This window comes from Alosa pseudoharengus, unplaced genomic scaffold (assembly GCF_046254945.1).
Source record: "Alosa pseudoharengus isolate Yale_2024_CS ecotype anadromous, Long Island Sound unplaced genomic scaffold, YU_APseudo_1.1 YU_APseudo_1.1_scf_22, whole genome shotgun sequence".
NCBI lineage: Eukaryota > Metazoa > Chordata > Actinopteri > Clupeiformes > Clupeidae > Alosa > Alosa pseudoharengus.
This window is the reverse complement of record NW_027468680.1, coordinates 19,828,491-19,841,721: the sequence shown is the minus strand read 5'-3', so window position 1 is coordinate 19,841,721 and position 13,231 is coordinate 19,828,491. Positions and strand designations below refer to the sequence as shown.

Sequence of the window (13,231 nt, the reverse complement as noted above, 5' to 3'; positions counted from 1 at the left end):
ACATGTATCACTTCAACACCACAAGTTTGCCATCTCACACCACACTACCCACGAGAAAAACACATATAGCATACATTTCACACATACAACACACACTTAGGCTACGTTTATACGGTGACGATGAAAAGAAGCAGAAGTGGCGTCTCGTCTTTTTTTATTCGCGTTTAGACGAGCATTCTCGGGGAAATCTTTGTTTATATGAAGACGCAAGAGTATGTGATATTCGATTGGATATGCATTCCAGACCGCTGGGTGGTGGAGTGATAGAACCCCGATACGTCACTCGCAGACATTCTAATTTGACAGTTTAGATGGTTTAGCCATTTAGACAGAGACGCAACCCGGGTCGTCCTCAAAACTCTACACTTTGGAAGGAGTCTTCAGATTTTTGCGTCTTCAAGCCCCGATGGCGGGGTCGCCGTGTAAACGAAAGGCCCTTATGATAAAATATTTTGTCGTCTTCCTTCGCAATCGTTCTCGTATAAACGGCCCCTTAAGATCTATTTTCACACTACGGTAAAACACCCAATATACTGTACTGTACATAAGGGTGTCATAAGGAGCAATTTTATAAGAGACACACATAGCACTGAAGACACTTTCGTTAGAGACATTTATGAAACGTGTCTTTACTGTTATCATAGGGAGTCTGTACATGCTAAAATAGAACAGCTGTCTTTACTGTTACAGACCACCAAATTATTTCATAATGGTAGAGTCCCATATAACAGTACAGATAACAACAAAGGTAAAGACATTCTCTTATTATTAACACATTTGTTTAAATGCTCCCTACACCTACACACACAAACAAATTTAAGCAGATTTGAAAATCTTGTATAGAACTATTAGCATTAGGATAAGTGCCTGTAAAAATGCATGCACAATCTCTTACCATGTATCATCCAAGGGTTATGATCAAAATTAAACTAACTAAGTCCTCAAGTAAGCTACTCCCCTACCTCAGCTTGTAGACCAGCTCGGTGAACTTTGGCCTCTGGTGGGGGTCGTAGGTCCAGCAGCGAGTCATGATGGAGTAGAGCGTGGGAGGGCAGTCCTCTGGCTTGGGCAGACGCACACCCTTCTCCAGCTGGTTGATGACATCTTTATTCTCCAGCCAGAAGAAGGGCTGCTGGCCACGGCTCATGATCTCCCACATGCAGACGGCTGGGGAGCACACAATCACACACACACACACACACACACACACACACACACACACACACACACACACACATACATAGACAAAAACACGCACACACACAAACACAAACACACACACACACACAAACACACACACACACACACACACACACACACACACACACACACACACACACACACAGACACAGACACAGACGCAGACAATAAACACATACAGTAATCAGAATAGTTTTCTCAAGCATTCTGCATCTGCTTGCATTAACGACAACTATTATTATGGTTGTGCAGGGCAGGCTGTAGTGGGGTGACCTGGTGGCACTCTGGCTACACGCCTCACAGCACGGACACCAATGTTGGTCACACAAAAAAACGATGCACTCTTACTTCTGGTGTTGCTAGCTAGACAGGAAAGACCAAACCTATACAACTAGAGCAAAGGTGTGGATATGCAGGGCTGCGAAGGAGGTGGTCTGATAGTGCAACTGTTCTCAGGCTAGTGGCTGCAGCTGTCACGGAATAATCCATTACAGAGCAGAAGCATGAAGGTTTCGACAATGAACAAGGCTCAACCTAGTATAGGGTTCGTTTTCACACACTCACCGAACATCCAGACATCACTTGACGATGTAAACCGTCTGAAGTTGATGGATTCTGGTGCCATCCATTTAATAGGCAGTCGACTGATAGAGGCTGTAAGGGGAAAGACAGGGACAAGGTGGTAAATAAGTGACTACTTACTGTAACTGTAATGACAGTTTTTAGAGAAATACACTGTTTTTAAGACAGATGTTTTGTGTTACCTTTGTAATACTCCTCCTCGTCTATGTATCTTGACAAGCCGAAGTCTCCCAGCTTCACACAGTCTGGCTTTGCCACAAGTATATTCCTCACAGCAATGTCTCTATGTTACACAATAAAATGAGTCTGATAAAATCCAAACTGTCATCCACTGACAGGCAGAATTCAATATCTCTGAATATGATTCTATTCAACGTCTATGAATAGAATGTCAATAGTTGACAAAGATCTTAGTAGTGCACACTTCCATCACAAGCTGTGAGTTGCTAAAACGTTGTTCTTGTAAACTTCCTGTTGTCTAAACTCTACTTTTCAGCTACCTCTCACACCAGCCATTTCACACGCACCGTGTGGCTAACTGTGCTGGATGATGCTTTTACATGTAATAGCTTTCTATTAAACTCACCATGCAGATTAGCAAGCCAAACCTCAGACAGAGACGTCAGCTTCACACTGGGTTTTGGGGTAATACACTCATCCTGTATTCACTCTCGAGTCTGACGCCTGCGAGACTACTTCTGAGTTTACTGTCCCTTGCCTTGACATTATACTATTTTTAACATTTTATTTTGAATAAGTGGTGAGGGGTGTTCTGACCTGTGCACCATGTTAACTCCCTCCAAATAGGCCAGCGCTTTGCTAATCTGCAGACAGTACAGGACCAGGGTGACGTTGGTCAGGGTGTGCTGGTTCTCTAGCAGATAATTCCCAAGCTGATGGACAGAATCATAGACAGTCACCGTTACACAACACACAACTCATTCATCCTGTTAGCTCAGTCTAACATCCAGTCTTAGACTAATCAAAGATGGTAGCCAATCGTGCCTCACCTCTCCATGCTGATAAAGCTCCATGACAATCCACACCGGGTCATCCTCAATGATTCCGATAAGACTCACAATATGAGGATGATCCAGATTCTTCATGATCACTGCACACAAACATACACAGACATGATAATCCTCCACTAAACAATACTTTAAATGCTAGTTGGTTCCAGTCTGTGATGCTAACATGGGGAAGTAAAGGTCAGTGCTCTAGGACAGAAAGTGGTTCTTTCTCAATGAATGATATTATCACCTGCTTCACTCATGAACTTCTCCTTTACATCAGGAGCGCAGTCCTTGCACGTCTTCACGGCCACACTGATGCGTTCACCAGTCTGAGAAGAGACATGTAACATGATGTTAGCACCTTACTGCGCATTACTGTGCTATACACAGAACACAGACAGCAGGGTAGAACTGGTTCCATTCCAGTCAAACAAAGTGACCACACATTATTCGAGTAGGAAAGAGAAGGTTCTCCGCGCTTCTGTAATCCAACAATCCAGTGCAGCCAGGGCAGGAAGTAAGTGCAGCACAGATGTCTTCTTAATTTATAGTATTTTTTGCATAACAGTGACAGAGTCCTAGGACTCTGATGAAGATGTAATCCTGCATCGAAACATTAGTCACTGTTATGCATCTTAAAAAAATAAAATATATATATATTAAGAAGACATCTGTGCTGCACAAATTGACCACACATTATGTTTAGAAGCATGACGCTACAACAACATGAAAATAATTCTGAAACTAAATTTGCCTTGACATAGCAGTCACCTGTATTCAACCATGGCTTTATAAATAAACACATGTAGGCCTAAGGTTATGGACATAAAAAGGACATTATATTACGGATGTGGTAAATAAAAACATCTTTACAGTTTAGCGCCATCTATCCTCTCATCACAGCAACGCAAAATCTGCTGGTGATGAAAACTGTTTCACCATTACAGAGAGAAACATGACAATGACTAATAATCAAGAATCATGATTCACTTGCCCGACTTTTGTAGCAGCCTTCATGAACTTCCCCAAAGAACCCTTCACCAAGGATGCGACCCAGCACAATATCATCCCTTGACAGGCCATACTTCTGAGCTGGAGAGTGACAAATTTTCACAGTTTCATGTCTTTGGTGAATTGCTTAGTTTAGTGTGATAAAACAGTGATTGATACACTAAAATAGTGTGTTGTTTCATATGTTAACAACAATGTTCTGAATCAGGTACAAGCACTTACTGTTTACAGCATCTTGCTCCGGGATCTCTGCATATATATCTGACCCTGGGACAGAGAGCAGAGAGGTCAGTTTTATTCTAACTCACTCACTCACTCACTCACTCACTTGCACTCACTTACTGACTCAAACTCTTTAATTTGGTTACTTCCTTACTTCCTCACTCACTCACTCACTCACTCACTTGCACTCACTTACTGACTCAAACTCTTTAATTTGGTTACTTCCTTACTTCCTCACTCACTCACTCACTCACTCACTTGCACTCACTCACTTACACTCCTTCCTTTGCTTACATCATTACTCACTCACACTCACTCAATCTCTTACGTTCTGACTTGCACTAACTCACTCATTCACACTCACTTACTCATTGACTTACTCACTCAGTTCATTTGGTTACTTCCTTTCTTCCTCACTCATTCACTCACTCACTCATCTACTGTCTCACGCTGTCTCATGTCCCACACTGTCTCACTCATCTCCTGTCTCACACTGTCTCATGTCTGTTCATGTGAGTATATAAGCAGGGAGTACCTCACATACCTACAGTGCTGATGCCCTTGCTGGCGTCTTTGTTTCTGCTCATAGGGAAAACAACAACATTAATAAAACTCACAACCAAGCAGTCTGTTGTGACAGGAGGAAATATTCAACAGCCTACAGAAGGAAGCTTCAGATCGTTAAAAACACAGAAACACCACGCAACGTAAAAACTCACTTGTCTGGAATTGGAGGTAGAGAATTTCTTGCCTCTCGACCTGGTAAATAAAAAGATCAGAGCATGAGATGGAATGACCAAAACAAAACACCATAACCTCCACATTCATTGTTTTACATTAGCTAGAAGTTAGTGCTAAAAATAAAACAAAGTAATCAGTAACAGGTGTAATGAAAGTCATAATAACTGGATATGAAACAGTCCACCAGCCCACAAGGTTACCTTAGTAACACTTAATAACCAAAGTAACAGGAGACAGAAATGCTCTAAGCTGACTCTGACACCCACAACCATCATAACTGGATATGAAACAGGCCACCAACAAACAAGTGGGCAAGACTAATGCCATGGTCCAAACATAACCATAGAGCTGCCATAAAAGCAGTTCCCAATACCTTTGTTAGGCTTCACAATCACAGATGTGTCATTCCCTTTCTCCGTTCGGCAGTAGCCATCGATGAGGTCAGCCATATTTTCAGATATAGCAAGAGTAGCTGTATTTACCGTCAAAGGCTAAGCGAGAGACATGGAACAGTCAAGTTAGTAACAGACATCCATATAGAAGTAACCCAATCAACAATTATGGTGTGTAGGTACAGTAAAGTATGAAACTGCAAAACAGAGAATGACTAAACAGAGAGTGCTGCTGATTACCTGTCTGGCTCCTTGTATGTCTATAGATAAAAGTGCTTTCCCATCGTCCTTCTGAGAGCATTTCACGCTGTTGACCTGGTCGAAGGTGGCCAGGCAGATGGGCTGTACACAAATGGAAACAAGTTTACTGGGTCAATAGTACAATTCACTTTCACTCTTTTCTCAGACCTTTCTCAGAGAATTACACCACATTATTAGGAAATGTTGCTCAAGAGAACGTGTTACGTCAACTGATTCAGGCCTTCAAAATAAATAAATAAAACAAAGACCAAGATATAATTTTATCTTTGTTATATTCCCTTTATTAAACAGACATAATCTCTAGACGATGACACAAAATGTAGATCTTCACAGTACATGAGGTATGTGCGTTTACAAAAGTTTACAAAGTGGTAATGTCTATGTAATAAACAGCATGTCAGATCTGAGAGTGAACAGACCATTGTATTGTATCATAGACACTGTGTATTGATATAGTAGATCGGATTGGTAATTAGTATTTTGGTACAGAGTGCAGCTCTTACCGTGGAGTTCTTGTCTGTACGCTGGCAGATCCCTCTGGGACCGATTACCAAATCTACGGCCAGACTCCAGCCTTGCTGCGAAGGGTAAAACCGAAATGTCCAAATGAGACTCATTCCATTATATCTCAGAGAGAAGCCATTTAGGGAGCTTAAATGTTCTACAAATGTGAAAGACGTGCTTTTTGGCATCAAATGCATTTTTATATTGCATTAGACTTCTTTACTATTTTTTAGATAGTACTCTGAACAGCAACACAAGAACACATTTGAAATTAGATTTATGTGGTTTTCAATTGAGCAGATGAGCCATTTGCTTTTACTTTTCCACCTCCCAAAAAAACTAATTTGATGCTGCAGAATTCATGATCTATTGGCAACCATCTATTGAGCTGCACTCCTCTAAAATGCTTGCATATAGTTGCTTAATTATTTCACATGTAGATGATAGATTTTACCAAATCAGACAGTATAGGGTATACTATGAATAATATATTATATATAATTTCCATTTCAGTTATAAACAGTTAACATCTAATACAGCCAGCCACACATAAATAATCTTGATACTTCAATGTTCTGAAGACCTAGTTCCTAAAAAGCTGTAAAATGGGAAAAAAAGAACCAGTCATCTACAAGTGTAGGCTTTCTCACCACAAGCTCACAAGCAAAGACCTCTTCGTCGCAGCTGTTGAAGACAGCGAATGTCTGGAAGAACTTCACCATGCAGTCTATATCCTTCAGAGTGGCATACTGCAGGAAGGTCTGCTGAATCATCTTCCTCAGCTGCTTGGGCTACCATATACACAGACACATACAATCATTACCAAACAAGCTGTTCAGAATCATACAGAAATCAGTTGCATTCAAATGTTTCAGGTATTGTTATTTTCATGAGCAGCATATTAATATATGACACAGAGAATGAATGAATTCATTCATTATTAATATATTCTTATGTAAACATAAGTGAAGTATTGATGAGTGGGTTAATGAATCTTAATATTCATCACAACAATAAAAAAATGTCAACCATATTTACAATATTGCTATTTCACCTTCATACTGTCGATGAGCTCCTGTGGGAAAAAAAGGTGGAGGCCCACATCTTTCCTGCAAAGACACAGGGATGAGGTAATCTTCAGACACATTCATCACAGTACACATGCCTTACAATGGCTCTGAACCACAGCAACACTCCTCAGTGCATGCTCAAACACACGTACAGCACATGCAAGCATGCACATGTCTTCTAAACACTCACTCTAGCTGTTCATAGTTGGATTTCTTCTCCAGGCCGTTGGCGGTCATGTCTTTGCAAAATCTCCTGTTAGGATGTAGAGATCACACCGTAACGTCACAGCACAATACCCAAAACATTAATACACTGCGTTGTTTACTGCAGTGTTTTTCAACCACTGTGCCGGGGCACACTAGTGTGCCGTGAGAGATCATCAGGTGTGCCGCAGAAAATTACCCAAATGTCACTCACTGGTCCAGAAAAGCAACTGTTGCATCAAAGAATTTATAACCACATGCTCTCATTGATTGTATGATTGCACTATTTGTGGTATGCAGGCATTGTACAATGGGGCCCCCATATCCAGTATTCACAGATTCATCACATATCCAGTTCATAACAACAATTAAATTAGATAGTCACCTACAAATGAAACAGAAGGTGCTTGTTTTATTGAGCAGGTCTTGCATAGAAGCCATCATAAGGCCATATCTGTGTATTATTTGAAATGTTAGGCTATGGTATGTTTATTTTTTCTTCACACAGGATGTTAGTGTGCCGTGGGACATTTTAAGTGTCAAAAGTGTGCCGTGGCACAAAAAAGGTTGAAAAACACTGGTTTACTGTGCTGATGCAATTTCACAAAATGACTCCTACCGTATCTCCAAGCAGCCGAGCTGTAGGGCCATACCGTCACTCACTTTGGAGGCGTAGTACTGCATGTAGTCAGAACGTACCTGAGGAAGACAGCACACGGTCATCGCACATTGGCACAGCAGTTCACATTAGCCACCTCAGGAAGAACAACACCTGGGAACCCTCATTTAAATGATGAGCAAAGTGACAAGTCTAATGTTCAAGTATAGCTAGTTCCATAATTTGAGCAAGAGCCTTTCCACAAACATCTGTGGGTCGGCTCAATGCTCCCACAAACCACACAGTAGCTTCAGTTCATGCATCAGACACTTTGTTATTCACTTGTAAATACAGGCCCTTCCTGTCCGTGGCGTCTATTTATACCATACAATACAGTGGCAGGTGAATTCTCTGACTTGAATGGTAAGACGTGAGCTAAAGTTGGACATAGCAACAGTAATCAGGTGGGGCGGGCCTACCACTGAATTAGACAGTGTGATTGGCTGGAGTGTTGACTGACAGTTCAAGAGGATATTTGCAATAACTTCAGATCAGAATTCATTCTGAAAATATATTATCACATATATATATTTCAGAACAAATGAATTTATGAAACAAAATCACCACATCAATTATAGGTTATGATAATTATTTCAACCTGATAATGAATGATGATGGAAATGAGCAACTACATAACCCATAATCCAAAGCAGTAACCTAAGGTCTGAGACCCAAAGAGAATGTATAATGTGAACAGGAAGGAAACTGAGGCCCCATCAGAGCTGAAGTGCACCAGAAAGAGATCTATGTAAGTCCTCTTTCAAATGAACTCATAATGTGAATACAAAATGAACTGAGTCCCTTTTGTTTTGGTCCACTTTCTGGTCCCATTTTAGTGGACTGAGTTTGCTTCTTCTAAAAGAAACTATAAGGAAGTTACTGTGTAGTCTCATGAATTTGAGTTTTACATTGAAAACCCTGCTAGGAGCCCATCTAAACATCGTCCTAGTTTCTTATAACAGGAAACTACATTCACAGCTAGGCAAGAAACAGACACATGCGGGCACACATACAAACCCACACACACGCAAGCACGCACACACACACACACACACACACACACACACACACACACACACACACACATACACACACACACACACACAAGTTTACCTGTTGGTAGAAATAAAGCAGGGTGGTTTTATCTTCTTTAAACTTCTCCAGGAAGTCCTTGGGAATGTAGCGGATCCTCAAGTCATATCTGCAGGTGGTGTTGAGATAGCAAGTACATGAAATCACAAATCCAAAACCAGCCTGAAACAGACTCATCAGTGACTTAATCTGTTTGATCAAGGAAAATAACGATGTGAAGAAGAAGTGAGAGTGGCCTGAGGGTGTATTACTGGACTATTAAAACAGCTGATGAGGAAATCACCCAGACACACTTAGACAGGCCCTCTGCAGTCTCTCTGAAGCTCACAATGTGATGTCCCCTTTGAAGACGGGCATTGTTCACTCATGTAGCCTATGGGATATTTTTAGCTACATAGCCTGTTATATTGGTCAAAGCATATATGTATCTCTGAGAGACCACAGGGAAAGTGTTGTCACATCACATGCCACAAAACATTCTGTGTGGGAATGGGCAGCTCGCAGCCTGCCATGTGGGTAGTAGAGTGGTGCAGATTAATGTGACTACTCGGAATGGGCCCCCACTACCCAGAATTCTCACCTCCACTCTGCCTCTACGTGCTGCTGCTCATACTTCTGCTCCACCTCCCCAACGGTCATCAGTGGGTGGAGCCAGTGGACCTCGCTTGATTTCAGGTGCTTCAGCAGGAGCCCAAAGCATTGTGGGTACAGGATGTTTGGCCCAAGCCGACCACTGTCCAGGATGGACTGGATGATGGCCTAAGGGGTTATAAGGACCGGCACTCAATGACAGGGATTAAACAGCAAATCAATAAGATTTCAGCATAACCTAGCATCATGATGACACACTATATGCTCAGGTTATGCCATTGAACATAATCATACATCAAAATAAAGAATAGATTAGATTTAGGCATTTTCAAGATATTCCTCTGACTAATAACTTACTAAATGATGAAACAAGTGAACAGAAAAGAAAGAATTTGACTTAGCATCTCACCCTGATCTCCCAGTCGCTATCACACTTGACCAGTTTGAAGTTTTTGCCTGGGTTCGAGCTGTTGCTGGTGAAGCACACCTTCAGGATCTTGACGGGTCGTTCATCACTTGCAACCCCAAGATCAGGGCCCCCCGTGTCTCCCTGCGGACCGGGGGAACTCGACAGTTTCCAGGACAATGTGCTGGTGTCCCCTGCCATCTCTGTCTTCAACGTCACAACACCGGTTGCCTCATCTCTGCTTCAGAGAAGAAGAAGAAAAACAAGAAGAAGTATGATAAATACAAGAATTATAGAAGCACACTTAAGAGAGAGCCATTATGTCAACATAAGGAAAAGCTTGCTCTAGTGGCGTCTTTAGGTGCAGACACAGGTCTACTTAATACACCATAATAAAGCATTCAACTACAGACCAGTCATCAAACTTTCCATGTAGATGCACACATTAGAGGAAACAATGAGAGGAAGAAATAGACAGATAGAGACAGTGACATTTGGTCCAATGGCAGAACGGTAACATTTGGTCCAATGGAGGAACAGTAACATTGACGGCAAATGTCAAAGGCACAAGGAATAGAAACAGACACAACACAAGTCAGCACACGTGCTTAAGTGGAAACGTTTCCTATTGTTTCCTATGTTTGGTTTAGTGTCGGCAGATGTGTCCAGGAGCTCTTATCTGGAACACAGTGAACTAGCTTCGAGTCAGGACAAAAACACAAAGCATACTGTAGATATTTTCTCTCCATTGCCTTCAACAGTTCCTATGATCAGCCTAACAATATGAGGCAAACAGGAATACAGATAGGACATCCTTTGGGTGCTACTGAAGAGGAAAGAATGAAGCCAAAATAATACTGTAAAGAGAGAGAGAGAGAGAGAGAGAGAGAGAGAGAGAGAGAGAAAGAGAGTGTGAGAGAGAGAAAGACAGAGAGAGAGAGAGAGAGAGAGAGAGAGAGAGAGAGAGAGAGAGAGAGAGAGAGAGGGTGGAGGGGAACAGAAATAGAAGTTTTTCAGTTGAGGTAAAAATAGGAAGTCTGAAACTGAAGTATTTCAGATAGAAAATAGTATGGATCACTCTGCCCTGGCCTCATGCCACTTCCCTTTTGCCACTTTAAGGTCATGATGTTGCCACAAAAAATAAACAAACTAAAATGAAACTTAACATCTACCAATATTTTTTAATACCAACATTTATAAACAGCCAAACTGTAGTTGTAGTGGTGGCTCATTCTCTCTAGCCAGTGACGTAAGCATTACTAAACCCAATCTCATAATCTCTGACCACACATTAATAGTAAAAACAGAAGACCAACAATAACAGAGCCATGGGCATATTGTTGTGTTCCTCCGAGACATTGTGTGCGTTTCTTTCCTAATGAAAACTTTCTTTTGATCTGGCATAGTATGTCTCAACACAGGCAACAGCCAACATGAGGGTGGCTGTCAATACATGTTCAGTTTCCTGTTGTAATGACACTTTTTTTTACAATCAGAGCAGCAAAATGTGTGAAAGTGCGTAGATGCACACACCACCTGGCAACCCACTTGGCAACTCACTTGTCCCTGTTTTGAGCAGTGCCCAGAACTATATGCAGGGCAAGACAAACTTCATGCCAGACACAATACATTTTCAGCAAAATGTTACTTCAAAGTAACAATGTATACATGTTATGGATACATTTGTATGGATACATTTGATGTATTAAAGAGAGCAGCATCAGTGTCAAGGAAGTGCCCTCAACTTTTCCTGCATGGTTTTGGTGGTGGGCCCGTCTAAGGATGAAAGGCCTGTTATTGTTTTATTAGCCCTAACCACTGCATCGGGCCTTGTTAAGATGGCGAGAGATACACGGGCTGCTGTTGCAACACTAGACGGAACAGATGTGACAGGTTCCTCCGCATGGCTTTCCCAAGTGCATCTCATGCGGTGAGCCACGGCTCAGTCTCTCACAGGAAGTGGGAGGGGAGAGGTGCCCAGTGAGTGTGCCAGTGCCGCGGGCCCGAGGCGCTGGAATGTGTGTTCCTGCTGTCACACCTATAAACCTGCCCCAGCTATCACACCAGCCCATGTGGAACAGCTCAGATCTGAGAAGAGCTACACGCTGGCAGGCCGCAGCACACACAGGAAACTTCTGAATTAGGCAATAGGCAATGCGAGATCATTTAGTGTTTGGCTAAGCAGTTATGTTGCATATGCTGAGACTTTTCCTGGATGCCAACACTTGATCCTCTGTAATACCTGTACAAACTTGTCGGCAAAACTTCAATGATGACTGTTCTCCCTTTTAAAAAGTAGGCAAACTGCCTTGATTGTAACCTGTCTCCATCAACAATAACAGCTTAATACATGCAAAGCTGTACACTCATCAATCACATAAATACCTAAACATAGCAAAGGAAAACAAAATAAACCGACCACACCAGTCTTTTGTCAGTCTTTTGTCAATCTCTACCCTAATGTACCTGTATATCAGAAGTTCTTAGGTAAGAATAAAATGTCTGAGCACACAATAAAACAGATGAGAGGCAGCACCTGCAGAGCTATCGTCCCAGCTCTTTCAAGCATCTTAGATAAGTCACTGAGACATGTCCAAATGTTTTTTTGATAAGCTTACTTTTCTCACCGACCACATCCTCAACTTCCTTCATTCAATCTAGCCATGGCGATATATGTTTCAACCATTGGTGAAACATTCTAAAGTCCCTATAGTAATTAAGTATTTAGGACTTTTCAAAATGACACCAACCTGATGGTAAGACCTCCTTTAGGCAGCCTCTTCACTGCACACTAAACGGTTTTAGGATCCTGTCCCATAACAGCGCGACTCTGGACAGCTAAGAACACAAGACTCTGGCCACACCCATAGCTTGTCACTTCCTTATTTCTCTAGTAAGTTGCGTCAAGTGCAGGATATTTGACAAGGGCGCGATAATTCTCGGCTATCTGCTACACTCATACTCATACATCGAGGTGGAATTTAAAGCATCACCTTATTTTAAGCTTTTAGCGACACTGACAAGAAGTGTGTAAAATATCTCAAACGTGTAAATGAGCATGAATAAATAGTAGCCTAGTCCAAAATCTTGGATAAAGTTCAGGTTGGTGTAAGACTGCGACAGCAAAATTACAGTACACTAACGTCATTTAATTAGCGCCTCTCGAGCTCATTCCTAATTGCGTGCGCATTCGATATTCTAAAATTATTGCCATGTGTTTTATTTATGCTCTCTTTATGCAGGACATTTTACTATAGTCTTATTATTTTGACTAATTTTACTTC

The 13,231-nt window shown here is 41.7% G+C and overlaps 1 protein-coding gene across 3 annotated transcripts in view; it reads right to left on the bottom strand.

Annotated features, from left to right (window-relative positions):
• ptk2ba (protein tyrosine kinase 2 beta, a) overlaps positions 1-12,792 on the bottom strand; it is a 19,358-nt gene extending 6,566 nt beyond the window's left edge. For 2 of the 3 annotated variants that reach the window (XM_076299281.1, XM_076299284.1), the window contains exons 1-21: positions 12,698-12,792; positions 9,951-10,188; positions 9,531-9,709; positions 8,972-9,059; positions 7,820-7,899; positions 7,187-7,249; positions 6,981-7,035; positions 6,577-6,717; positions 5,926-6,000; positions 5,402-5,503; positions 5,143-5,260; positions 4,748-4,787; positions 4,573-4,607; positions 4,029-4,073; positions 3,790-3,887; positions 3,043-3,124; positions 2,793-2,893; positions 2,560-2,675; positions 1,965-2,065; positions 1,765-1,854; positions 963-1,167 (exon numbers count right to left, since the gene is read on the bottom strand). In XM_076299281.1, the coding sequence (XP_076155396.1) occupies positions 963-1,167; positions 1,765-1,854; positions 1,965-2,065; positions 2,560-2,675; positions 2,793-2,893; positions 3,043-3,124; positions 3,790-3,887; positions 4,029-4,073; positions 4,573-4,607; positions 4,748-4,787; positions 5,143-5,260; positions 5,402-5,503; positions 5,926-6,000; positions 6,577-6,717; positions 6,981-7,035; positions 7,187-7,249; positions 7,820-7,899; positions 8,972-9,059; positions 9,531-9,709; positions 9,951-10,148 (2,012 nt within the window). In that variant the 5' untranslated portion in view covers positions 10,149-10,188; positions 12,698-12,792. The remainder of the gene's footprint in view (positions 1-962; positions 1,168-1,764; positions 1,855-1,964; positions 2,066-2,559; positions 2,676-2,792; positions 2,894-3,042; positions 3,125-3,789; positions 3,888-4,028; positions 4,074-4,572; positions 4,608-4,747; positions 4,788-5,142; positions 5,261-5,401; positions 5,504-5,925; positions 6,001-6,576; positions 6,718-6,980; positions 7,036-7,186; positions 7,250-7,819; positions 7,900-8,971; positions 9,060-9,530; positions 9,710-9,950; positions 10,189-12,697) is intronic. The other variant, XM_076299283.1, reaches the window with a different exon arrangement.
• Between the last annotated feature and the right edge of the window lie 439 nt (positions 12,793-13,231).